The sequence below is a fragment of the Macaca nemestrina genome, chromosome 5 (genome assembly GCF_043159975.1).
Source record: "Macaca nemestrina isolate mMacNem1 chromosome 5, mMacNem.hap1, whole genome shotgun sequence".
In the NCBI taxonomy this organism is placed as follows: Eukaryota; Metazoa; Chordata; class Mammalia; order Primates; family Cercopithecidae; genus Macaca; species Macaca nemestrina.
The window spans coordinates 138,460,953-138,487,019 of record NC_092129.1 but is presented as its reverse complement, the minus strand read 5'-3'; the positions used below and the strand labels follow the sequence as shown (position 1 = coordinate 138,487,019).

Below are 26,067 nucleotides of genomic sequence, written 5' to 3'. Positions count from 1 at the left end.
TGGACCCTCTGCTTCTGGCCCCTAGTCCAGCAGGCGGACAGCCTCTGCACTTGCCAACTGCCCCCTCTTCCCTCAGGCACTGCTGTTCTTATTCTCTATCCTCCGGAAGGTGGCCTGGGACTATGGGCGGCTGGCCTTGGTGACAGATGCAGACAGGTAAGGGTCTGGGACCCTCCCTCTAGCTCTCCACACACACACCTTGCTCCATACACCTTAGGAATAGGAAGGAGCCAGCCCTCTCTCATTCCCCTTTGCTGGGGGGATGAAAAGGGACTAGCCCCAATGTGGGCATGGGGGCATGAGGGCCCTCAGTTGGGCCCCTGTTCCTCACCTGTCCCCAGGGACTCTCCCCCACCTCTGCTAACCCTGTCTGTTCTCTGTCCCCAGGCTTCGGCGGCAGGAGAGGGACCGAGTGGAACAGGAATAGTATGTGGGGCACCAGCCCCCTCATTCCCACTAAACCAGCTTTCCCTTTTCTTCTCTCACGCTTCTCTTCTCTTCCTGCCAAGTTGCTGGTTTCTTTTTGCAGTTTTCTCCTCTGCAGGCTCATGTTTCGGATTAACGCAGGCGGTGTGCTTTGCAGAGCAGGGGGCTCCCCAGCTTGTCTCTGCCTCACCTCCCCTTCATCTCTCCCTCTGGCTCCCTGCCTGGGAGAAGTCCCTCCCTGTGAGAAGTCCCTCTCTGTGTGCCCCTGCCTATGCGGCCCTTGTTGGCTGGAGGGGAGGAGTTGTCCTCCAGGAAATCCTCAGCACAATCACGTAGAGACAAGATTGGGTGTCACCAGCAGCTTCTTGTCACCTAACAGCTAGTTCTTCATATTCCAGGGTTCTCTGCTCACCTCTTCTGGAGGCCTGGGAGGGGGACTGCCCAAGGAGCCCCCCAGACTGGGCTTTTTTGTCACTTTGTCATCTCTGTCTATAGGATTGGAGTTGGAGTTGTAACAGCTGTTGGAGTCAGGGAAGCGGGAGGGTAGGGGAGGGGAGGGCAGGGAAGGGGAGGGGAGGGGAGGGGAGGGGAGGGGAGGGGAGGGGAGGGCAGGGCCCCACCCAGGAGACCTTCCAGTCTTCCCAGCCCTTCCAGGTTTTCCTGGTCCATCCTTTCCTCCACCTCCTCATTGCTCTTTGCATGATATTGGCTCTGTTGCCTGTCCCCAGCCCCTGCCAGTCAACTCTGGAACTGCAGGGCCCTCTGGTGTTCTCACTTCAGCCTCCTTAGGGAGATGATGAAGATTACCTCCTCCCTCAAGGCCCTACTGCCCAGCATCAGTGCCCACCTCCGCTCCCACCCTGAGTCACCCTGAAAGGAAGAGGCATATTTGAGGGAAGCCGGGTAGAGGGCGGTCATTCCTCTCTGCTTCAGCCTCTGCGCTTCCTGTGCCTTCTGTGCCTTCTATAGCCCTGGAGCTCTGGAGCACTCAGCCCAGCTCCCCGGGGACTCAGACTCAACAGGCTCTCTGATCTCTCATCTCCCTCACCCCCAGTGTGGCTTCAGCTATGCACGGGGACAGTCATGACCGGTATGAGCGTCTCACCTCTGTATCCAGCTCCGTTGACTTTGACCAAAGGGACAATGTGAGTGCCCTCCCCCAAACTTCTTAGTCCCCCACCGCACCCCCAGGGCATATGGGCTGAGAAGTCCCTCACTTTCAGTGATGTGTAGTCAGGGATGCTGGTTTGGCCTCCTCCTCAGCAAGGAAAGTGATTCATCCAGGGAACCACAGGATGACCCCCCCAGGCCCAGAACTCCTGGCTCCTTCCTCTATGTCACAGCCTCCAAACTAGCACAGCCCTAACATTCGTGAATTCCCAACTTTGTTTGCCACAAAGAGTTCTGTGCCCACTTCTGCTGATTAATCCTAAGGCCACCTTTTTTCCGTAGTCATGGCTTTAGAAGTAATAATAAGCCCTTGGCTCACACCTGTAATCCCAGCACTTTGGGAGGCCGAGGCGGGAGGATCACGAGGTCAGGAGATCGAGACCATCCTGGCCAACATGGTGAAACCCCGTCTTTACTAAAAATACAAAAAATTAGCCAGGCATGGTGGCTGGCGCCTATAATCCTAGCTACTTGGAAGGCTGAGGCAGGAGAATGGCATGAACTCAGGAGGCGGAGCTTGCAGTGAGCTGAGATCACCCCACTGCACTCCAGCCTGGGCGACAGAGCAAGACTCCGTCTCAAAACAAACAAAAGAAATAATAAGCCCTCCAGCCCTGCCTAGCAAAGCCAACAGAATCCGTCATGTTGCTCGGAGGTTGCAGGTGGGTGACCCCTGGCCATGTGGGCCAGTTGACCTGCTTGTGGATTAGAGCTGAGTGGCAGTGGTCCCTTTCAAAAAGGCGTATGGATGGCAGTTCATAACAGACTCCAGACCCCTTTTCATATCAGACCTAACACACAGGTGTTACCTGCCTGGCTCTCCGTCATTAATTCCATGAGGGTGAGGAGCCTAGTCAGAACTCTAATCCTCAGACATGGGGTGGCCCTGGTCAGTCCCTCTTGGGCTGCAAGTCCTAGGGGTGGCAGCTCTTCCAGCAGTCCCAGCAGAAGATGGCCTTCAGCTTCCTTAGTTGAACTCATACTGGTAGGTGGCAAAGTTGTCACACCTGCTAGCCAGAGGTATCCAGATGGTCCTCAGACTCAGGTGATGTTGGCAACAGGTAGCATGGTCCTGAATCATGGCTGAAAGGCACCTTTCTACTCCATCCTGTGTTATGTCTGGACTTTCTCCTGGATGGAGTTAGGGGCAGGGTGCCCTCTGCCCAACCCTCCCCTGAATATCCCCACTCTCTGCCTTTACAGGCCTAGAGGCTGGAACAGGGAGGTCTCTTTTTTTTTTTTTTTTTTCCAATTTTTCCCTGAGATGGAGTCTTGCTCTGTCACCCAGGCTGGAGTGCAGTGGTGTGATCTCGGCTCACTGCAACCTCCACCTCCTGGGTTCAAGCAATTCTCCAGCCTCAGCCTCCCAAGTAACTGGGATTACAAGTGTGCATCATCACACCCAGCTAATTTTTGTATTTTTAGTAGAGATGGGGTGTCACCATGTTGGCCAGACTGATCTTGAACTCCTGACCTCAGGCGATCCGCCCACCTTGGCCTCCCAAAGTGCTGGGATTACAGGCGTGAGCCACCACATCTGGCCGGAGGTGGGGAGATATCTTGTAGCTCACAGTGACCCTGGGCTTTAGTCCTTCCAGGGTAGACTAGAGGGTTAATAGCTGGAATTCAGGCAGCAAGGCCCTCCTCTCTGCTTTTGGCAGCCATGTTGCAAACTCTTATTAGCTGGAGGTCTGGAGGCCCTGCTAACCTTAGAACCCCAAGCCCCACCCGTCCCACCCTGGCCTACACAGCCACAGGGTATTTGCAGAAATCTGTAGATCTGGACATGAGGATTCACAGATAACCCTGTTTAGTGTTGGTCTTTTTTCTTTGAGGGCTGAGACCTTCCCTCTCTCCCTTTTTGGGGATAAGCTAGTTCCTAGGATATAAGGATTTTTTTTTTAGCGAGGGGTGTGGAAGCTGTGCCTGGAGGTAATTATGAGAATGGGTGGGACTTGAGGGAGAAGAGAGGTTCGGGTTGGTGGGCTGGGGACTCCCGCTGACAGCCCTCTGTTCCCCCAGGGTTTCTGTTCCTGGCTGACAGCCATCTTCAGGATAAAGTAAGTGGACCATCTTCAAGCTCTAAAGAAAAAGAGAAACTTCAGAACCTGGCATCTCCCTAGAAAATTGAGAAGCCAGCAGCTTTCAGGGCCTTAGCACTCCTTGCCAGCCCAGCACCCTCCTCCCTGCTCTGGAAGGCCAAGCCCTGGGGACCCGAGCCTCTGCTGTCCCCTGGACACTCACTTGACCCCACAATCTCCTCTGTGACCCCCCCTGCCTGGGGGGCCCGCTCTGCCCTCTTCTCTTCCTGCCCTGCCCCACGTAGAGAGAAGGGGTGGAGCCCCTGCCTCAGCCTCCGTGCAGCCAGCGGGTGGGGGCAGCAGTAGGCTGGAAGCAGCCAGCCAGCGGCAGGCAGAGCCTGTGTCCAGCAGGCAGAACTCAGGAGATCCAGCCAGAGTCCAGCAGGCAGGCAGTGAGCACTGAGAAAGGCAGGAAGCCGGGACAGGTCAGCACTGCCGCCACCCACTCCCCTAAGCCTCCTGCATGGGTACCTCACTTCACTACACCAGGCTCAGCCACACCCATGAGGTGCTGCTGCCCCTCTTCCCATCCTTCCTTCACTTCTGCCTCTTTTACCACTCCTCCTCCTGCTGGTCCTCCTTCTTTCTCCTCTTCCTCCCTCCACAGATATTTCTCTTTTTTCTTCCCTTTTCTCTGCATTCCCATTTTTCTTCTTCCCCTTCCTCTCTGCAGTCTCTTTTTTCTTTTACCTCTTTCTTTCCTTCTAGCCCTCTGCCTTCATCCCTCCCCTTCTCCATGCATTTCTCCTTTTTCTCCCTCCCCCTCTCTTCTGCCTTGCTCCCCTCTCCCCTCACAGAAAATAGGGGACCAAGAAGTCCGATTTCAGCCCTGTAGTACTGCCAGATCAGCTGGAGCTAGGGTGGGTTTGGGGTGGGGGTGGGTCAGGGCAGGCAAGTTGCAGCCCCTTTCTTGCCCTGGTCCTAACCTAATTCCTCTGTCCACCCCGTACGGCTGCAGGGATGATGAGATCCGGGACAAATGTGGGGGCGACGCCGTGCACTACCTGTCCTTTCAGCGGCACATCATCGGGCTGCTGGTGGTTGTGGGCGTCCTCTCCGTAGGCATCGTGCTGCCTGTCAACTTCTCAGGGGACCTGCTGGGTCAGTGAGGGCCAGGACGGCTAGGGTGGAGAGAGGATGGGGCTGGAGGGGATGTGCCCTGACCCCACCATCATCCTCTCCCTCTTCTCACCCCCTAGAGAACAATGCCTACAGCTTTGGGAGAACCACCATTGCCAACTTGAAATCAGGGTAAGATGTGAAGCTGGTCGGCCAGGCCAAGGTCTATAACCAGAGTCTGGGCCATGATGTGGGACAGAGAGGAAAGGCAGCTGCATTGATGGGAGCAAAGGCTACAGGGATGGCTGAGGGTCCCTGAGGGCTTGAGTTGGAGACAGAAGAGGGGGATGCCTGCTGAGGATCCTCCAAGGATGACCAGATACAGAAGAGGAGGGTGAAATCTCAGGAACCAGGGAGGGCCAGCTGGGGCAGTTGGAGACACTGTAACCAGCGGGTAGGGTGTAGAGAGGTGGCCTATCAGGGACATTTTCATTGGAATGGGAGAATCTTGGGGTCTAGGGGATGTGGGATGTGGGCCTGCCTTGTGAGGGGTCAGTGCCAGAAGGCTGGTGGCAGTAGAGGGCCCTGTCTGTATCAAGGGTTTAACACTGACAGGCTGAGGCATCTCATCTGAGTGTGTCCTAGCCCCAGTGGCTCCCATGTATCCTGTCTGCTCCTCCCAGGAACAACCTGCTGTGGCTGCACACCTCCTTCGCCTTCCTGTATCTGCTGCTCACCGTCTACAGCATGCGTAGACACACCTCCAAGATGCGCTACAAGGAGGACGATCTGGTGCGTGGAGCAGAGCCCAGGTCCTGCCCCGCCCCCAGCCTCTTCCCTTCCCTTCCCTGCAGGCCTCTCTTGTCTCAGCCCCAAGAGGTGTCAGCTGGGTTTGAATGCTGGCACAGCATCCTGCAAGTTACATAACCTCCCAAGCCACAATTTTCTCATCTGTGAAATGGGATAACAACAGTACCTCCCCCAAGGTTGTAGGGAATACGCGGAAACAGCCATGCTGTGCCCAGCACTTGGGGAAGTAGCTGTGGCTGACATTAGGATAGTAATATTCGTTCCCCTTCTACATGCACTCACCAAGCCAGAACAAGACACCTACTCCATGCCAACCACTGTACTGGGTCCTCGGGGTCTAAGGAGCTGAAAGTAGTACCCCCTTCATCTGCCTCTATAACCCCTCAAGAGCCTAGGATGGCGTGGCTCTTTTGTTAGGCTCACTGCCTGATTTCTGTTAGAAACACTCCCCTGCTTTCCCTGGGACCTGGCTTATCCATAACCAAGGCCTCCTGTCACCCCATCTGCTCCCCTCTGCTCACCTACTTCTCTACCCCCTCAAAACAAAACCTCCTTCTCTAGTGCCCCCCACCCCCCACATCCTCTGGCTCCGCTGGGGTCAGGCCTCAGAAGGCAAACCCACTCCCCTGTCACCCAGGTGAAGCGGACCCTTTTCATCAATGGAATCTCCAAATATGCAGAGTCAGAAAAGATCAAGAAGCATTTTGAGTGAGTAAGCCACACTTCCCCCTAGCCTCAAGCCCTGCTGCAGAGCCTTCTCTGCCTTTGAACTCCAAGAACATCCTTATACCCTAACCTGGAGCTCTGCCATGGGTGGGATAGAGATTAGATCCAGGAAGAAATGTCCGATTCCAGGGTGGTTTAGCACTTGGGCTGGGTGATAGGCCCCTTTAAAACAGGAAAACGAGGACAAAAACTTGAAGAGTGAGTCACTCAAACCCCCTACCCGCAAACCTCCTCCTGGCTCAGACTGGGTCTAGGTCGTTGACCCAGGGTCCACTGGAGTACATACCTTCTTTAAAATTAAAAGCAGCATTCTGGAGTTTGTGTGCAGATATGACAGGGAGAAGCTCCTTGGTTTCCAGTGGATTCCAAGGAGTCCAGGAGAATTTGAACTGTGTATTCTCTTGAGACTTTTTCAGCTCTGGAATTATGTCTTGGGGTGGGTAGAGCAGACCTCCAGGACTGTCCGGTGGCCAGAAACTAGAGAAAAGGGAAGTGATGTAATGAGGCAAAGTGGGAACTCACCTGGTCACCCCATGGCTAGGGATGCATCTTGGGGCACAGCTCATAGGGTGGGGAATGAGAGTGAAGGGCCCCTCCATGGGGGTGTGTAGGGATGGTCTCTATACCACAGGATTAGGGCTCTTCTCACATATGCATCTGTTCACTCAGCAAACTTTCTCAAGTGCTGTTAGTCATAAGTTACCGTAGTGGGCTTTGGGACTGTAAAAAATGAATAAGGCCAGGCATGGTAGCTCATGCCTGTAATCCCAGCACTTTGGGAGACCAAGGTGGGCAGATCACTTGAGCCCAGGAGTTGAAGACCAGCCTGGGCAACATAGCAAGGCTCCGTCTCTACCAAAAAAACAAACTTAGCCAGGTGTGGTGGCATGTACCTGTAGTCCCAGCTACTTGGGAGGCTGAGGTGGGAGGATCACTTGAACCCAGGAGGTTGAGGCTGCAGTGAGCCATGTTTGCACCACTGCACTACAGCCTGGGTGACAGAGCAAGACCCTGTTTCAAATGTTTCAAAAAATAAAAAATAGAAGAGGCCAGGCACACTGGCTCACGCCTGTAATCCCAGCACTTTGGGAGTCCAAGATGGGAGGATTACTTGAGGCCAGGAGTTCAAGACCAGCCTGGTCAGCATAGTGATACCCCGTGTCTTAAAAACAATAATAAAAGATCATTGAGGGCTGGGAGTTTGAGACCAGCCTGACCAATATGGCAAAACCCTGTCTCTACTGAAAATACAAAAATTAGCTGGGCATGGTGGCGTGCACCAGTAGTCCCAGCTACTCGGGAGGCTGAGGCAGAAGAATCGCTTGAACCTGGGAGGCAGAGGTTGCAGTGAGCCGAGATCGTGCCACTGCACTCCAGCCTGGGTGACAGAGCGAGACTCTATCTCAAAAAAAGAAAAACGATTGAGTTCTCAGGGGGTTCATCGTATGGTGATCGGCTTTAGGAGCTAATCCAGGGTCTGATCAGAGATTGCTCTGAGGTCAGTCTGTGGTCAGAATCAGGAGCTGGCCAGTGGTCATGATAAGGGATGTTGGTCTGGATCATGGCCCAGACTGAGGTTGAGATTTGGGCTCAGTCTACTGTCAAAATCAGGGTTTAGGCCAGGTGTGGTGGCTCACACCTGTAATCCCCTTGAGAAGATTGCTTGAGCCCGGGAGTTCAAGACCAGCCTGGACAACATCTTGAAACCCCATCTCTACAAAAAAATATAAAAATTAGCCAGACATGGTAGCATGCACCAATAGTCCCAACTACTCAGGCAACTGAGGTGGGAGGATGTCTTGAGCCCAAGAGACTGATGCTGTAGTGAACTGTGATTGCGCCACTGTACTGCAGCCTGGGTAATAGGGCAAGACCCTGTCTCAAAAAAGAAAGTAAAGAATCAAGGTTGAATCCGAGGCCCAGATCTGTCAGTTGGCCAGAATCAGAGTTCACTCACTGTCCTGAGTCAGGCCTGTGTGTGATCCAATCAGAGATCGTGTTTGGGCAGGATTGAGAGTGAACATCTATCTGGTCAGGGTCAGATACCAGAGCCTGTGTTAGAAAATTAAGGACTGGTTTGTGATCAGCATTAGTAGATGGATACTCTTTCACACTACATGCAATTATTGACAACCTTCTATGTGCCAGGCACAAATAAATTAGAAACAAGCCCAGTCCTTATACAGGCTATAAAACAGCAGTCAAAATTAGATCATTCTTGTCAGTATGAGAGAACTGTTCGGGGTCCTGTCTGAGGTTCAAGCTGTCATCAGCATTACAGGGCACTCTGGTTCAGGATTAAGGACAGTGTGTACTCAGAATTAAGTGACATCTTTTTTTTTTTTTTCTCATACCATCTTTGGTAACAATGAATTAGGTGACATCTTAATATTACCATCCAGTTGGAATCAGTTATCAGTTTGTATTGAAATCTGGTGTTGGGTTTTTTTCTTGTTGTTGTTTTGATACAAATATCTAGTGAGCACCTACCATGTGACTGCATGGGGAGGAGCTGAGGGTATAGCAGTAAACAACAGAAGGCCTGCCCTCATTTGCTTACATTTTGGTGGGGAGGGGTGGACAGGGAACAGATGAACTAGTAATAGAGACTGTGTCAAGAAGGGGTAGGTGCTAAGAAAACCACAGCAGGGAAGTGGGCAGGGTAAGAGGGGTTGGGAAGGGTTGCTATTTCTGATGGGGTGGACAGGGAGGGACTCTGACAGGGTGGCATTTGAACAGAGACCTGAGTGAACCCTACTAGTCAACCGTCTGTTCATTCAGCCCACATTTATTATACATCTACTATGTGCTTCATGCCTGGGAGACAGAGTAGAACCAAACCTGATCCGTGTCCTTGGGAAGCTCAAGATCCTAGTTGTGTTTCAGGGGTGGGTCTATAGTTTCGTTTAGGAGAGGTCAGCCTATAAGCAGGGCTAAGGGAGACTGTAGTCCTAATTGGAGTTTTTTGGATCACTGGGATGAGCATGATGGAGTAGCCATTTCATTGATCTGCTCATTTGCCACATGTGTATTGAACACCTACTATATACAAGCTGTTGGGACAGGGCTGGGTATATGGTGAGTAAGAGACAGCCTTTGAGCTCATTGTCAGGATTAGGCAGGGCTTGTGGTCCAAGTCTATGGTCTGTCTGGATTGAAGGACTGTCTCAGCACAATTAGGGACTATCTTGTGTGCAGATCAAGGGGCCTGTGTGGTTGGATTTAGAGGATTAGAGATTAGTCTAGTGAGAATGAGAGTGGACCCTTCCAAAGGGGAAACCTAAAACGGTTTGAGGAACAATATCAGAGGAAAGATCTTTAGCCTCCTGGGAAGTACATTTCAAGGACCCTATCCCAGATTTAAGTTTCTAAATTCTCATGGGTTTATGAGGTCTATGTTAATACTTTAGAACAGTAACTCATGCATTCAACACTTGGTGGTCCTTCATTAAAACAAAAAATTTTTTTGAGACCGAGTCTCACTCTGTCTCCCTGGCTGGAGTGCTGCAATATGGGGGTGTGGTCACAGCTCACTGTAGCTTTGACCTCCTGGGCTGTATCAATCCTCCTGCCTCAGACTCCTGAGTAGCTGGGACTACAGGCACTCACCACCACACCTGGCTCAATTTTTTTTTTCTTTTTTTTAGAGATGGGGTCTCACTCTGTTGCCCAGGCTGGTCATACACTCCTGGCCTCAAGCAGTCCTCCTGTCTCGGCCTCTCACAGTGTTGGGATTACAGGCATGAGCCACTGTGTTCAATTGTAAAAAAATATAAAAATTGTAATAAAATATAAAATTTTATATTTTATATATTGTAATAAAATATAAAAATTGTAATAAAATATAAAATTGTAATTTGTAAAATTGTAAAAAAATATAAAATTGTAATAAAATATAAAAAGACTCAGTCTAGATTAAGGATTAGGATCAAAAAACAGTGCGTGATCAGATTTAAAAACGAACTACTGGCCAGGCACGGTGGCTCACACCTGTAATCCCAACACTTTTTGGGGCCGAGGCGGGTGAATCACAAGGTCAGGAATTCAAGACCAGCCTGGCCAAGATGGTGAAACCCCATCTCTACTAAAAACATAAAAATTAGCCAGGCATGGTGGCACATGCCTATAATCCCAGCTACTGAGGAGGCTGAGACGGGAGAATCGCTGGAACCCAGGAGGTGGAGGTTACAGTGAACTGAGATTGCACCACTGCATTCCAGCCTGGGCAACAGAGCAAGACTCCACCTCAAAAAAAAAAAAATCTATTAGGCTGGGTGCGGTGGCTCATGCCTGTAATCCCAGCACTTTGGGAGGCCAAGGCGGGCCAATCACCTGAGGTCAGGAGTTTGAGACCAGCCTGGCCAACATGGTGAAATCCCATCTCTACTAAAAATACAAAAAAAAAAAAAAAGATTAGCTGGGTATAACCTGTAGTCCCAGCTAGTCGGAAGGCTGAAGCACGAGAATCGCTTGAACCCAGGAAGCGAAGGTTGCAGTGAGCCAAGATCACATCACTGCATCTTAGCCTGGGGGACAGAGTGAGACTCTGTCTCAAAAAAAAAAGAAAAAGAAAAAAAAATAAAAGAGAAACTATTCCCACCAGCCATGGTGGCTCACTAGTGTAATGCCAGCACTTTGGGGAGCTGAGGCAGGAGGATCACTTGAACCCCGGAGTTCAAGACCAGCCTGGGCAATACAACGAGACCCCATCTCAAAATATTTCAAACAAACAAACAAACAAATGAACTATTCCTTCACTCAGCAAGCATTCTTCAAGTCCTGCCCAGTACCAGGTACCAGTGAGTCAGTGACAGTTTCTCTCTGGTCAGTCTTAAGTCAAGGTAGGGATGAATCTGGGGTCAAGGTTAGGAGGTCAGTCTTGGGTCTGGATAACAAGTCTAGGGTCAGTCTTTGGCCAGGGTGGGCTTAAGATTCAGTCTTTGGCCACTGTTAGAGGTCACCCTCACCCTGGTCAGGGGTCAGGATCAATCTCTTGTCTATCTTGGGCCAAAGTTAGAGATCATTTGGTAGACTGGGTTATGGGTTGATTGAGGTCCATCTGTGGTCAAGGCTAAGTGCTGGGCTGTGACCGGGTCTTCTGGGAACAGAGTTAAGGAAGTATATAGCCTATGACTAGATGCAGTTTCTCTCAACCTAAAGGTCACAGCCCTGGACAGGAATCAGATCATAGCCCAGGCTTTCCCAGCTGCATGCAGTGTGTCCCTGCACATCCTGGTTCGTCAGCCCAGCCTGCACTCACACAGTGCTCAGGCCTTCTGCTCCCACTTCCCCACTCAGATAAGCATGAGGAGGAACTGCAAAGCTTTATTCTTGGGGAACTCTCAGTTTTGTAGACTAAGAAAAAGGCAGCTTGAATTGGAGCTGTGGGGTTTTTTTGTCTTTTTTTTTTTTTTTTTTTTTGAGACAGTCTCGCTCTGTCGCCCAGGCTGGAGTGCAGTGGTGTGATCTTGGCTCACTGCAACCTTCGCCTCCCGGGTTCAAGCGATTCTCCTGCCTCAGCCTCCTGAGTAGCTGGGACTACAGGCATGTGCCACCACGCCCGGCTAATTTTTGTATTTTTAGTAGAGACAGGGTTTCACCATGTTGGCCAGGCTGGTTTCAAACTCCTGACCTCAGGTGATCCTCCTGCCTCGGCCCCCCAAAGTGCTGGGACTACAGACGTGAGCCACCACATCCAGCCGGAGATGTGTTTCTTGAAGGTGATGGGGTCTTAGATGAAAGTCAGGGGCAGGTGGGTGGGGTCCCTGCACAAGATGATACATGGACTGTGTTTCAGGGAAGCCTACCCCAACTGCACAGTTCTCGAAGCCCGCCCGTGTTACAACGTGGCTCGCCTCATGTTCCTCGATGCAGAGAGGTAAGGGACTGCGGGCAGGGAAGGGAAACACCAAGGGCCCCCTGCCATTGCAGAGGACATGTTGGCTACCACACAGGCTCCCCTGCTAGATTTTTTCCTAGGGCATTTGATTTTAATCCAACTCTTTGGAAGGCCTGTTAATTCAGCTCTGGAAAGAGCAAGGCCTGGAGGTTAGAGTTTGTTGTGAGGGGAAGGGGGCCCATGGTCGTCACTGCATCTGAAGACATGCCCTTCTTTGGCTACAGTATGAGAAATTTAGGTCAGCCTGCAGGAAGAACTTCTGGCCCTCTGGGGATGGGTGGGGAGACCTTAGGGTGTGGCCACATCTGAAGCATGTATCCTAAACAAATTCAAGAACAAGACAGCTCCTGTCCTTGGGGCGTGAGCTAGATGACCCCCAAGCTGAGCCAACCCCAGCCCCAGATGTAGGTGACCAGACATCTGGGTCCCACAGGAAGAAGGCCGAGCGGGGAAAGCTGTACTTCACAAACCTCCAGAGCAAAGAGAACGTGCCCACCATGATCAACCCCAAGCCCTGCGGCCACCTCTGCTGCTGTGTGGTGCGAGGCTGTGAGCAGGTATGACGCAGGCTGGCTGTTGAGTCTGGGGACGGGTTGGACTGGTCCTGGGAGGCAAGGCTGGGGCCCTGCCCTCAGTGAGTCCCCAACTGTCCCTGGAATCCTTGAAGCCTCAGTTCCCACTGTTGGGTTTGTCTGATGTCCCTACAGCGACCAGGTTTTCAAACCTCAAATTAGAAGATGTCAGCCAAAAGGGCGATGTTGTGCTATACCCACTGACTCTGGGGACTTGAGCAAGTTGCTTACTGCTCAGTGCCTCAGTTTCCTCATGGGGTTAATGTGCCCACTTTATGAGAGTGTTGTGAGGGTAAAGTGAGTAATACATGTAAAAAAGCTTAGAGGTGCTGGGTGCAGTGGCACATGCCTGTAATCCCAGCACTGTGTGAGGCTGAGGTGGGTGGATCACTCGAGCCAGGAGTTGAGACCAGCCTAGGCAACATGGCAAAACCTGATCTCTACAAAAAATACAAAAATTAGCCAGGCATGGTGCTGCACACATGTAGTCCCAGCTACTCAGGAGGCTGAGGTGGGAGGGTCACTTTAGCCTGGAAGGTTGAGGCTCCAGTGAGCTGAGATCCTACCACTACACTCACGCCTGGGCATCAGAGCGAGACCCTGTTTCAAAAACAAAAATGCTTAGTGGAGCAGTGCCTGGCTTGTAGAAAGCCCCAAGTCAGTGTGGGCTGGATGCCGCAGGCCCCGGCCTGGCTTTCCAACTGGAGGCCCTGGCCCTAACCCTCCCACAAAGGTGGAGGCCATTGAGTACTACACAAAGCTGGAGCAGAAGCTGAAGGAAGACTACAAGCGGGAGAAGGAGAAGGTGAATGAGAAGCCTCTTGGCATGGCCTTTGTCACCTTCCACAATGAGACCATCACCGCCATGTGAGTCCCCAGCTTGGCCCTCGGCCCTGAGCAGCCTGCCAGGGCTCCCTGACCCCTGTGCTCATGGCCTTCTGCCAGCAGTGTGGCCTCCGGGTGGGCCTGTGGTTACCAGTGCCCATCTTTCTAGCATCCTGAAGGACTTCAACGTGTGTAAATGCCAGGGCTGCACCTGCCGCGGGGAGCCACGCCCCTCATCCTGCAGCGAGTCCCTGCACATCTCCAACTGGACCGTGTCCTACGCCCCCGACCCCCAGAACATCTACTGGTGAGCACACAGGTGGCAGGGCAGGCTTTCCAAGGCCTGGGGGGGGCTCAGTAGGTAGGGGGAGGAGAGGGAGTGTCTTGGTGTCACTAGGGGCCAATCCTGCCCTTGGTCCCTGGAGTGACTGCCCCCAACCTTTCCAGGGAGCACCTCTCCATCCGAGGCTTCATCTGGTGGCTGCGCTGCCTGGTCATCAATGTCGTCCTCTTCATCCTCCTCTTCTTCCTCACCACTCCAGCCATCATCATCACCACCATGGACAAGTTCAACGTCACTAAGCCTGTGGAGTACCTCAACGTGAGGCCCCATGCCCCTTTCACTTTCCACGCTGGGTCACAACACACAGATACCAGGCCCTGATCCCTCTTCCCCCAGCCCAGCCCGTTCTGCTTCTTCCAGCCCCCTGCCACCAACGAGCTCCCAAAAACCCCTGTGTGCACTTCCCTTGGGCTCCCTGCCACCTTCCCCCTCAGAGAGGTCACCCTTAGGTTTGCAACACCTGGAGAAACACCCAGGGAAGAGAGAGAGCCTGCATTTAGTCCTGATCTCAGAGAAGTCCCCTTCCCTCATGCCTCAGTCTTTCTAACTGAAAAAATGGAAGGGTTCGACTAGATCAGTGGCTTTTAGACTTCGATTCTGATCTCTTTATCAGCGTGAAACCCAATGTGGAAAAGCAGGGCTGCTCCGATGACAGTAGGGTGGCATGCACATCCGCCTAGCCTCCCCTCACCCCTCCTGCCATGCACAGAGCATACCTCTTTAGAACCTCAGAGTTTGAAGAAGGACAGTTTGCAAATCACAAGTGATAATAGGGTAATAGATAAGACCCAGACTGCATGGATTCAAATCCCTACCTCATGGTTTGCTACCTAGGGAAGCTATTGAATATTTTTTTGCCTCAGTTTACTCATCTGTCAAATGGGGTAACAGCATTATTGTGAGGATGAAAACATGGAAAGTACATCAATAGTGCTTAGCACATAGTAGGTGTTCAGCAAATGCTGACTCTCAGTATTATTCACCCTGGGGTTATACATATGGCCCTGGCCCCCACCCTCACCCCAGACCTCCAGATGTTCTGGACTTCCAACACGGGCGCCTTGAGAGTTGTAAGGCCCAGGGCCCAGCTGAGGAGGAGGCACATAAGCAAAGCCACCTGGGTCCCCTAGACTGCCCTGCCTGACACACCCTGTGCCCTGCTGCAGAACCCCATCATCACCCAGTTCTTCCCCACCCTGCTGCTGTGGTGCTTCTCGGCCCTGCTTCCCACCATCGTCTACTACTCAGCCTTCTTTGAAGCCCACTGGACACGGTAAGGTGCCTCTACTCACACCACACCTTGCTGTGGCCTGCCCTCAACGACCCGTCCTCACGGGGCAGCACTTTGCCCTTCAGGCTCCTGGCAGTCGCACAGCTGGCAGGGAAGGGGTAGTGCCCAGCACCCTCACCTTGGGAGGCCCACTCTTCCCGGGGGACACTCCTTGGACATTGTCATTGTTGGGGGAGCACGTCTGGGGCCTGGGCTCCCTTGACCTGTACCGTTCCCTGCTCCCCTCCCTCCAGCTCTGGGGAGAACAGGACCACCATGCACAAGTGCTACACTTTCCTCATCTTCATGGTGCTGCTTCTGCCCTCGCTGGGACTGAGCAGGTGAGTTGAGGAGGATGGGAGAGGAGCCAGGGTAAGGGGATTGCAGGACAGGGAGAGGAGAGCAGTTCAGGCTCCCTACCTCCCTTACAAGGCAAGGGGCCCAAGATGGGAAACCTGGCCACCCCCAGGCCTCCTGAGCTACCCACCCCATGTCCAGGAGTCTCCCCAGTGGCTCACAGCGGAGGGACTCCCCCTTCCCTGGTGTTTCTGCACCACTCCAGCCCCCACCCCATCTCTCCTATGCTTCCTCCAGCCTGGACCTCTTCTTCCGCTGGCTCTTTGATAAGAAATTCTTGGCGGAGGCAGCTATTCGGTTTGAGTGAGTGACTGGGGCCCCTGGGGAAGGAGACCAGCCGGCAGGGATGGGTATGCTTGAGAGACATTGCCAGTGCCATGGGAGGGTGCAACAAAGCTTCCAACCCCTGGAGGGGGAAGAAGAGAGAGGATCTGGCGGGGTTACCCCAAAGGCACCCACAAGGTGTCTCGGGTGTGTATACATGGTAGAAGTCCCTGGGGTCTGTGTTGGTGTTCACTCTCTGTTAACTGTCTGGATGCTAAGATCACCCTCAAGGTAGATTTGGGGCTTGGAGGTCCACATTCTGGTAGTTTCTGTGGGGGTATCTTGTACCCATATTCTGGGACTAACATTGGGCGTCTCTGAAGTTCCACTTCGGAGGTTTGGGGAGCCAGCTCTATGAGATCTTGGTCATACTTAGGGAGTGACTTGGAGGCTACCAGGGGTATCCCTGAAGGTCTCTAGAGCCCATATTTTTGGGTATCTGTGGAAGGCTGTTGGCCTTATAACTCTGGGGGTGTCTGTGGCAGGGGTGCTAAAGGACTTACACTTCGGGGTGTTTAGCGGTACAAGTTCTGGGAACATCTCTAACATTTCAGGCTTTTATTCAGGGGGTGCCTATGGAGTTCTGTATGGGCATCTTCTCTGGGAATCATGTGAGGATATATTGGGGGTCATGCATCATGGCTGTGGGCACAGACTCTAGGGATTTTGCTCTAGGCCATCTGTGGTGATCTTTGACTCACACTTGGGGCATCTCAGGCACTGACAAAGGTTCCTGGGCTCCCCCAGAGATGTCGGGGGAAGGGTCTCAAAGCTTGTTTGTGGAGGTATCTGAGGTTCACGTCACACTCGGGGGGTAACTGGAGTTATGGTCATAGTGGGGGAATCTTCTGGGTGTTCCTGGGGCTCAGCCTTTGGGTTGAGGGTCTCACTGGGTTGTCTTTGGGGATCCTGGACAGTTCTCTCCTGAACGATCTGGTAGCCTTAGGTGGTCTTGAGCACTCTCTCCATGGCTCTTTATGAGGCACAAGTTCTTGGAGCTGTCTGTTGCCACTCTGTCTCTGGGGGGAACGGGCACAGGTGCTTGGGGGGCTAAGCTGGGAGTGTCCACATGGAAGAAGCATGTTGGTGGTGGAGGTGTGGGGTGCTGTAGTTCTGGCAGTGGGCGGGCCGCCACCGGGTCACCCCAAGGGTGCAGTGCTGGAGCACCTGGTGCCCGCAGGTGTGTGTTCCTGCCCGACAACGGCGCCTTCTTCGTGAACTACGTCATTGCCTCAGCCTTTATCGGCAACGCCATGGACCTGCTGCGCATCCCAGGCCTGCTCATGTACATGATCCGGCTCTGCCTGGCGCGCTCGGCCGCCGAGAGGCGCAACGTGAAGCGGGTACGGCCGCCTGGGGCAGCAGCGGCCCGCACAGTGCCCCCTGGTGGCCCAACAAGAAACAGCAGCCATCGCGCTAGGGTTGAGGGGCACAGGAGGGCTGAGACTTGGGGAGTCCAGTTGACTCACGGTGGCTCCGGGCCATCCCCTTCCCATATCTGGGGCCTTCGTATTCCACCATGGGTGGACATAGGTAACCCTGAAGGCCCCTGCCAGTTCTGACAGTAGCATTCTATGATGGGAGTTGGGGAGATCTGGGTCCCTAGCACTAGGGTCCCTCTGTCTTAATAAGAGGGCTCTGGGCATCCCACTCCCAAGTCCACCCAACTCTTACCCCCTACCTGCCAGGCCCCGACCCCTTGAAGGCCCCTCTCCATGCCCCATCACTGCAACCGCCGTGAGCCTCCTCTCAGCCATAGCCCCTCTCTCCATCTGCTCTGCCCTACCCAACCCTAGACATTAGGTCCTGTTCCCCGTGGCTTCTTTTCTGGCCCCAGAGGTCCTGGCTCCCTTCCCGCTCCCTCCTTCCCTGCCCCTCTGGTCAGTCCCTGCCTCCCTGAGCCATCCTCCTGCCCATCTCCCCCCCAGCATCAGGCCTACGAGTTCCAGTTTGGCGCAGCCTACGCCTGGATGATGTGCGTCTTCACGGTGGTCATGACCTACAGTATCACCTGCCCCATCATCGTGCCCTTCGGTAGGCACCGCCGCGCCGGGACCTGGGCCCTGCTCGGGGGGACCCAGGACCTCACCCTCTCCACTCTAGGAAGGCAGGCCACCCCGAGTGGACAGGGCCCGGCTGGGAGACCGGCCCCTCGGGACTCCCGCCCGGTCCCTGGCTCAGTCTGGGGCCTGGCCTGTGGGGAGGAGGGGGAGAGCCATCAGCTCAGGCCAGACCCAGCTGGCATGTGGTCCCCAGGGCAAAGTCACCCCAACATGGCCATACTCACCCACACCTGTGCCTTCCCTCAGTGGGATGTGCTTGGACACAGATCACATATGTGCTGACATGTTCACACACATACTCCCACACAGGCATCCATGTGCACACTTGTACACCATCCTGTAAACTCAGGAAAGACCTGGATTCCAGGGTGGGACGAGTCCTTGCCACTCATGGAGATAATCTGCTGTATCTGAACTATGTGACTTGGCCAGGTCTCTCCTCCTTTTTGAAGTTTAGCAGTTTCTCTTTAACCATCACCCCCACTGGTAGCCTCTACTTTCCTCCCCAATAACATCCTAACTCCTTAACCAACCCTCCCTGGTTATTGAAGGCTCCAAGTTCCCAAACTAACTTCCTTGTCCTCATTAGAAACTCCCTATCCCTCAACCTGTAGGGAAATAGAACTTGTCCCTTAATTTATACTTACCTGTTTAGGGACAGGGATAGAGAAAAATGATATGGGTTTTAAGAAGATGCTTGTTGATCCAGATGACTAGATTTCCAGTAGTCGAATTCCCAATGAGGAGTGCAGAATGAAGGGGTTGGAGCGGAGGAAGCTGAAGTTCTGTGATCAGGCTGGGGCATGGGGCACTATCCCGTCCTGGGGCCCGGGCAGGAGGAGGGGGCCAACCCTTCGGCCTTCTCAGGACCAGGACAACCTGTGACAGACACACAAAGGTTCGGCGGCACTGGTTCCGAGGTCAGGGCCCATGTGGCTTCCCTTAGGGCTCATGTACATGCTGCTGAAGCACCTGGTAGACAGGTACAATCTCTACTACGCCTACCTGCCGGCCAAGCTGGACAAGAAGATCCACTCGGGGGCTGTGAACCAGGTGGTAGCCGCGCCCATCCTCTGCCTCTTCTGGCTGCTCTTCTTTTCCACCATGCGCACGGGTGAGGGATCCCTACCCAGGGAACGGGGGCGTGAACAGAGGGGATTCCAGCCAGAGTCCAGGCAGAGCAGGCCATAGGAGAAGCCGCATGGCTGGGGGTGGCGGGCAAGGGGCCTGGGAGAGGCCGGGACCAGGCTGTAGCACCTGGGAGAGTGAGGACTGCATTCAGAGGGTATCAGAAGCTGGGGTGGGGAGGCCCTGGGGGTACCCACAGGAGATAGCAACCCCATTCTTTGCCCCCCCAACACCAGGGTTCCTAGCTCCCACATCTATGTTCACATTCGTGGTCCTGGTCATCACCATCGTCATCTGTCTCTGCCACGTCTGCTTTGGACACTTCAAATACCTCAGTGCCCACAACTACAAGGTGTGGGGCGAGGGTGGCAGGGGGGATGGCTGCGGGCAGGAGCTCAAGGGGATACAGAGGGTCCCAGGGCTGGCAAGGGCTGAGGGCAGTACCAACAGGGCCAAGCGGGCATGGGGCCATGATCAGGGATGAGGACATGCCCCCACTTCCTGACTCATTCTGGGCTCCTCAAGATTGAGCACACGGAGACAGATACTGTGGACCCCAGAAGCAATGGACGGCCCTCCACTGCTGCTGCTGTCCCCAAATCTGCGGTGAGTGCCCTCAAGAGTTGGGAGGGGCCTCTGACAGACTCAGCCTCAAAGCCCAGTGTTCCCTTAGTCCTGCAGAAAGGGGAACCTGTTCCAGACCCCATGGGGGCAGGGAGAGAGCTGGTCTCCCTGGAGGGCTGCCCCCGCCTCCCAGGGCCCTGCCCACTCTGCTGTCCTACAGGCCCTGGTGTTCCCCCCATCCATGAGGGGTAGCTGTTCACCTTGCCCCTATTTCCTCTCCCCCTTCAGAAATACATCGCTCAGGTGCTGCAGGACTCAGAGGTGGACGGGGATGGGGATGGGGCTCCTGGGAGCTCAGGGGATGAGCCCCCATCGTCCTCATCCCAAGATGAGGAGTTGCTGATGCCGCCCGACGGCCTCACGGACACAGACTTCCAGTCTTGCGAGGACAGCCTCATAGAGAATGAGATTCACCAGTAAGGGGAGGGAGGGGCCCTGGAGGCCACATCCTGCCCCACCCCACCCCTACTCCCACGGACACTAAAACGCTAATAATTTATTAGATCTAAAGCCCCTTTCTCCCCAGCCCCTGCTTTCATTAAGGTATTTAAACCTGGGGATTTCACCGCTCTCCCCCATGATGGAGGGAGGCAGGGAGCCCCCCAACCTCAGTGAGGAGAGCCCCGAGCCGGCCCCGGGGCAAAGAGGGGTGCAGAGGGAGTTCCCCCAGATCAGCACCCCCCACCCCTCCCCAGCTAGTAGCATGACCAGGAAAGGGTTAATGAGAGCCGAGAGGAGTACCCGGTGCGCCTGGTGCTGGTGGCTGGAGACCTGGGGGACAGGTGGATCTGGGGCTGTCCCCCCCCGCCCGCCGCCCCGGTTTTTTCCACCCCACAGTTCCTCCTGGGATCCAGCCCTCCAGGGAAGTGGAGCCTCCAGCCCCTAGGGGATGCATGAGAGGGGAGGGGGTGCTGAGTGGGAGGAAGAGTCAGGCTCAGAGCTGGGGTGGCCTGGGGGTGGGGGTGGGCAAGGCTGACACTGGAAAATGGGTTTTTGCACTGTTTTTTGTTGTTGTTGTTTTGGGGTTTTTTTTGTTGTTGTTTTTTTCCTTTAAAATAAAAACAAAGAGAAAAGCTCTGAGGCAGGTGTCTGACTTGAGCTGCCCTGGGTACCTGGGCAGGGTCCCCACCCTCCTATCTGGAGGGTATCTGTGTGACCCTAGGCAAGTTGCATCATACCTCTGGACCTCACTTTCCTCATCTATAAAATGGGAATAGCAATGTCATGGCCTCTAGCTGTTTTAAGGATTAAATAAGCAGGAAGTTCTTAGCCCAGTGTTTGGCACATAATAACAAACCAAAATTAATATTCTCATAGATGAGGAGATTGAGTCCAAGAAAGGAGAGGTCCCTGCATGACGTTGGGCAAGGGACTTCTTCAGTGTCTCATTTCTGTGTCAGGGAGAGGAGCGAGTGGGGCCGGGGAGAGAATTCAGGGGTATCTCAGAGGCAGGAAGGGCCCCTGTGCCCAGGTGGCCACCACACCAGCCCTGCCCACTCTGATCCTTCCCCGGAGTCCCTGAGCAACACACATGGGACAGAGATTCAGGGAGAAAAGGTCATGCAAAGCCACAGGGTCCATGCTGGGCCAGGATGAAGGCCCGTCTGAGCACCTCAAAGTAAGCCTGGTCTCAGCCCATCTCCCTTCCCCAGGAGGGCGTGATCTCCTCAGTGAGAAGCCCCCTCCCATCCTCCAGTCAAATCTTACCCATTCTCGAAGACCCAACTCAAATTCACATTCTCACCAGGCGCGGTGGCTCACGCCTGTAATCCCAGTACTTTGGGAGGCCACGGTGAATGGCTCACCTGAGTTCAGGAGTTCGAGACCAGCCTGGCCAACATGATGAAACCCCATCTCTACAAAAAATACAGAAATTAGCTGGACATGGTGGTACACCCCTGTAATCCCAGCTACTTGGGAGGCTGAGGCATGAGAATCACTTGAACCTGGGAGGTGGAGGCTGCAGTGAGCCGAGATCATGCCACTGCACTCCAGCCTGGGTGACAGGGCAAGACCCTGTCTCAAACAAAAAAATTCACCTTCTTGAAGAAAGGTCCTGTGACTGCTGTAACCCATGCTGCAAAGGCCCACAGAGCCATGGTCCACACCCACACACATGCATACACAGCATGTACTGTAGGAGGCCTGCATTCCAGTCCCTATTCTGTCACTAAATCGCTTTGCAACCCTGAAGAAAAGGAAGAAAAAGGAACTCTAGAGTGAAGAAAAGAGACCTCAGAGGAGGAGGAGAACCAGGTTCCACAAAAGTCAACAAGAAACCAACAGCAGGAACAGCAAACACAGCAACCCTGATAAAGATTGCCCAGGCGCCAGCAAGGAGCAGGAGCAAAGAGTGCCCAAGTTCCAGCCCCAGGCTGCAGAGAGCTGCGGCAAACACAGCTTGGAGGGCCAGTGTTTATGGCAGCGAGCCGTGGGTGGAGGATGGGCCGGTGACAGTGGAGGTGAAAGTTGAGGCCTTGGTCCTGGCCTCAGCCTCCATATGTATGTCAGATCTGCAGTGTTGTGAAACATGAACTCCCAGATAGAGTCCCCAAAGTTTTGGGGCCAAGGGAGTGCCTGCTGGTGGTTGGGCAAAAATTGGCATGGCTTTGAAAGGAGCACCCTGGTTTGTGTGAAGGCTTCCCGGTGTTCCCGAAGCCTGTTTTCTGTATGGATGGGCAGGCACGTCACTGCCATCTGCCTGGCAAGCCCCCTTGTCTGCAAAGCGTGACCTGGACAGACCTCAGCCCCCACCTCTGGTTAGCCGAGACCCCCTCATTCCTCATCTGCCCAGCATGCCTTCCCTTTCCTGCACGGCCTGAAGTTCAAAACCAGGTTCCAGCATTTCCAGATGTGAAACTCCAGATAATGCCCAAGCAGCACCCACAGCAAGAGTCCTGAGGACAGCCCTTCCCCAGGGTGGGAGGCTGTAATAGAGAGGAACACCCGTGCCTGCCTGCACCGAGCCCCTGGCACCTTGTCACAGAGTTCACGTCCAGGTAGATCACATTAGAGACATCCAGGAGGTGCAATAGTGGAATCAGGAGTGGGCAGGCGAGACCACAGGATCCCCAAAGTCCACTTCCTCCTTTCACAGCTGGGGACAGCAGAAGACACGGATAAGAGCTGAAGTTATGGCCGGGTGCCATGGCTCATGCCTGTACAGAATCCTAGCGCTTTGAGAGGCTGAAGCTGGTGGATCACCTGAGGTCAGGAGTTCGAGACCAGCCTGCCCAACATGGCGAAACCCCATCTCTACTAAAAATACAAAAGTTAGCCGGGCGTGGTGGTGGCCACCTGTAATTCCAGCTACTTGGGAGGCTGAGGCAGGAGAATCGCTTGAACCCAGGGGGCAGAGGTTGCAGTGAGCCGAGAGTACGCCACTTCACTCCAGCCTGGGCAAAAGAGCGAGACTCCATCTCAAAAAAAAAAAAAAGAAAAGAAAGCTGAAGTTATTGGTTTAAATCCTGGCTCGACCGCTTAACAGCTGTGTGACCCTGGGCAAGTTGTATCATGCCTCTGGACCTCACTTTCCTCATCTATAAAATGGGAATAGCAATGTCATGGCCTCTAGCTGTTTTAAGGATTAAATAAGCAGGAAGTTCTTAGCCCAGTGTTTGGCACATAATAACAAACCATAATTAATATTCTCATAGATGAGGAGATTAAGTCCCAGAAAGGAGAAAGGGGGAGGGTTCGCCCAAGGTCGGCTCCTGTATCGGAGCTTGGAACAAGGTTCTCTGATCCCACTGGGTGCTCTCACACCTGTTCTGTGCCTGATTAGTACCAGGCAGGGCTGAGGGGCACTGGGATGACCTGAAAGTCCCTGTCCTCAGCCATCATACACTCCAGAGAAGACTGTACTCCGGAACAGAGTCTTAGCTCAAAGCATTCCCCGTTTCCGGTGCAGAGGTGGGACGTGGTCAGACCAGTGGCCTAACCATGCCAGACTGGGGCCAGGCAAGGAGAGTGTTGTAGGTGGAATCATGTCCCCCAAAAAGGCATGTTGAAGTCCTGGCCCCCAGTACTTCAGAATGTGACCTCATGTGGAAACAGGGTGGTTGCAGATATAATTCGTTCAATTAAGATGAGGTCATACTGAAATGCATGGGACCCTGCCCCCATATGACTGGTGTCCTTAGAAGAAGAAGAGACACAGAGGAGGGTGCCATGTGAAGACAGCAACACAGGAAAAATGCCATGTCAGTGAGAAAGGGGGTTTTGGGAATGAGAAGGCTTTCTGGATGTAAAGGTCAGGTTGGTGTGGTGTCAGGGACAACCCTTCCTGGAAACCTGGGGCTGAAAGAAAGGCACTGGGACCTACCCTGATGGGATGACCATGATACAGTGAGGACAGCCAGGCTGGTGGAGTCTGCACGAGGCGGGGGTGCTGGGTCATCTGTCCCTAAAGCGGGTAGCCCTCAGCTGGGTAAGGGGCCAGTTACTGAGAAGGAGAAAAGGGAAGGCAGCTGTTAAACGGGCTGCTGACCTAGGAATCCCACTGCAGTGAGAGAGTTCTAGGGGGAGGGCCTCTTTTCCCCCTCCCACCAGAACCTTCAACTGTCAAGCACCGAGCTAGCCACCAGCATGCTGTCCTCCCCAGGTAGGCACTCATGGGGCCTTACCCCACTCCTGTACCTCCTGCAGGCTAGTCTCCCCCCAGGGAAGGAGTTGTGTCTCCCATCAGACTGGGTGCCCCTTTAGGGTACAGACAGTGACTCTTCCATCAGACTGGATGCTCCCTAAGGACAGGACCTGGGCCTCTTCCTCAAGACTGTTTGGGGAAGGATAGGCCACTGGTGGTCAGACTGGGTGGTAGGCCAGGCAGGAGCTCTTTCTCCTCTCCACTGACAGAGTTGGGGAGAGGAGAGGGACTGGCCGTCCCGCTGTCATGGCTGCTGCGGAAAAGGGTTTGTGTGAAAAAGCCCAAGTAGAGAAGAAAACTTTAGGGAACAGAGAAAACCTCTCCTAAGCCTAGAAAAGCAGGTCCCTCAGCCCAGGAAGATGAGATCCTCAGGGTGGCAGGGTCAGGACTACCTGAGGCAAGCCTGGGACCAGACTCCAGGAGATGGGGAAGAGTGAGCTGAGGGGAAGCGGGTGGCTGGGCAGAACTGAGTGTTCCTATGGGGCTGGGGTGCACAGAGGGCAGCCAGCCTTGGCCAGCAGAAGGTCAGCCCTGTACCTCACCCTCAGCCTAGGGCACCGTGAGACCATAGGCCCCTAGACCCAGCCTCCCAGCTTCTCAGGCCCTCCCTGTTTACCTGACCCTAGGAAGTTTAGGCCTAGCAGGTGACCCCAAACCCAGTCCTTGTTCTTCAGAAGTGCCCTGAGCTTAAGCCCAGGAGTTCAAGACCAGCCTGGTCAGCATAGCAAGACCTCATCTCAAAATATAATTAATTAATTAATTATTTTTTTAAAAGTTCACTGAGACAACATCTTAGTTTTTTCCCAGCACCGGAAATCAAACTGTCCTTAAATCTACAGTCCCCTAATAACAATGTATTGCACTTAGAAAATCACTGAGAGAGGCCAGGCACAGTGGTTCACACCTGTAATCCTGGCACTTTGGGAGGCCAAGGCAGGTGGATCATCTGAGGTCAGGAGTTCAAGACCAGCCTGGTCCACATGGTGAAACCCTGTCTCTACTAAAATACAAAAATTAGCCAGGTGTGGTGGTGGGCGCCTATAATCCCAGCTACTCAGGAGGCTGAGGCAGGAGAATCTCTTGAACCCGGTAAGTGGAGGTTGCAGTGAGCCAAGATCGTGCCACTACACCCCAGCCTGGACGACAGAGTGAGACTCCATCTCAAATAAAAAAAAGAAAATCACTGACAGTAGATTGTAAGTGTTCTCACCACAAACAAATAACAAGTGTGTGCAGTAATCCTGATATTAATTAGCTCAACTGAGCCATTCCACAATGAATAAATATTTTACAACACCATGTCATACACAACAGATACATACTTTTTTGGTCAGTAAAATAAAATAGATTTAGTTAAAACCGATCTACAGGTTCTCAGTCTGATGGAGAAGATAGGATGTGCAGCTGCAGCAGAAAGCTTTCTGTCCGTTCGTGCCTTATGCGGCAGCCCCTACATTCCACGCTTCGCAGTTTCAGTTACCCACTATCAACTGCAATCTGAAAACATTAAGATATTTTGAGAGAGACCACATTCACATTACTGATATTATATTGTTGTATTTGTTTTATTACTTGTTATGGTTAACTGCTTGTGTTAACTATGCCTAATTTATAAACTAAACTTTATCATAGGTATGTACATAAAGGAAAGACATAGTATTGATATATACAGGGTTTTGGGACCGAGCGCGGTTGCTCACGCCTGTAATCCCAGCACTTTGGGAGGCCGAGGGGGGCGGATCACA

At 53.4% G+C, this 26,067-nt stretch overlaps 2 protein-coding genes and 2 long non-coding RNA genes across 8 annotated transcripts in view; 2 read left to right on the top strand and 2 right to left on the bottom strand.

Annotated features, from left to right (window-relative positions):
- Positions 1-20,757, top strand: part of LOC105489547 (transmembrane protein 63B) — a 28,736-nt gene extending 7,979 nt beyond the window's left edge. For 3 of the 4 annotated variants that reach the window (XM_024795278.2, XM_011754407.3, XM_011754408.3), the window contains exons 3-24: positions 77-156; positions 388-426; positions 1,481-1,571; positions 3,619-3,656; positions 4,636-4,778; positions 4,877-4,928; positions 5,420-5,528; positions 6,184-6,254; positions 12,070-12,150; positions 12,605-12,728; positions 13,477-13,610; positions 13,738-13,875; positions 14,016-14,169; positions 15,078-15,184; positions 15,436-15,522; positions 15,776-15,841; positions 17,043-17,205; positions 17,791-17,896; positions 18,872-19,039; positions 19,290-19,405; positions 19,579-19,659; positions 19,906-20,757. In XM_024795278.2, coding sequence (XP_024651046.1) covers positions 77-156; positions 388-426; positions 1,481-1,571; positions 3,619-3,656; positions 4,636-4,778; positions 4,877-4,928; positions 5,420-5,528; positions 6,184-6,254; positions 12,070-12,150; positions 12,605-12,728; positions 13,477-13,610; positions 13,738-13,875; positions 14,016-14,169; positions 15,078-15,184; positions 15,436-15,522; positions 15,776-15,841; positions 17,043-17,205; positions 17,791-17,896; positions 18,872-19,039; positions 19,290-19,405; positions 19,579-19,659; positions 19,906-20,097 — 2,340 coding nt within the window. In that variant the 3' untranslated portion in view covers positions 20,098-20,757. The remainder of the gene's footprint in view (positions 1-76; positions 157-387; positions 427-1,480; positions 1,572-3,618; positions 3,657-4,635; positions 4,779-4,876; positions 4,929-5,419; positions 5,529-6,183; positions 6,255-12,069; positions 12,151-12,604; positions 12,729-13,476; positions 13,611-13,737; positions 13,876-14,015; positions 14,170-15,077; positions 15,185-15,435; positions 15,523-15,775; positions 15,842-17,042; positions 17,206-17,790; positions 17,897-18,871; positions 19,040-19,289; positions 19,406-19,578; positions 19,660-19,905) is intronic. The other variant, XM_011754409.3, reaches the window with a different exon arrangement.
- On the bottom strand, positions 3,467-14,156 carry LOC139363400 (uncharacterized). Its single transcript, XR_011623697.1, has 4 exons — positions 14,023-14,156; positions 6,559-6,749; positions 4,682-4,798; positions 3,467-3,678 (listed from the first exon to the last, which is right to left on the bottom strand). It is a non-coding gene; the product is annotated as an uncharacterized lncRNA (long non-coding RNA).
- LOC112427998 (uncharacterized) lies at positions 16,751-24,140 on the bottom strand. Of its 2 annotated transcripts, none has more exons than XR_011623696.1 (7): positions 24,002-24,140; positions 22,654-22,774; positions 21,385-21,533; positions 19,878-20,070; positions 18,931-19,050; positions 18,573-18,804; positions 16,751-16,881 (listed from the first exon to the last, which is right to left on the bottom strand). It is a non-coding gene; the product is annotated as an uncharacterized lncRNA (long non-coding RNA). The 2 variants fall into 2 exon arrangements; XR_011623695.1 differs by having other exon boundaries at positions 21,483-21,533.
- Positions 24,008-26,067, top strand: part of LOC105489549 (calpain 11) — a 26,384-nt gene continuing 24,324 nt past the window's right edge. The window contains exon 1 of the mRNA XM_011754413.2: positions 24,008-24,280. Coding sequence (XP_011752715.2) covers positions 24,265-24,280 — 16 coding nt within the window. The 5' untranslated portion in view covers positions 24,008-24,264. The remainder of the gene's footprint in view (positions 24,281-26,067) is intronic.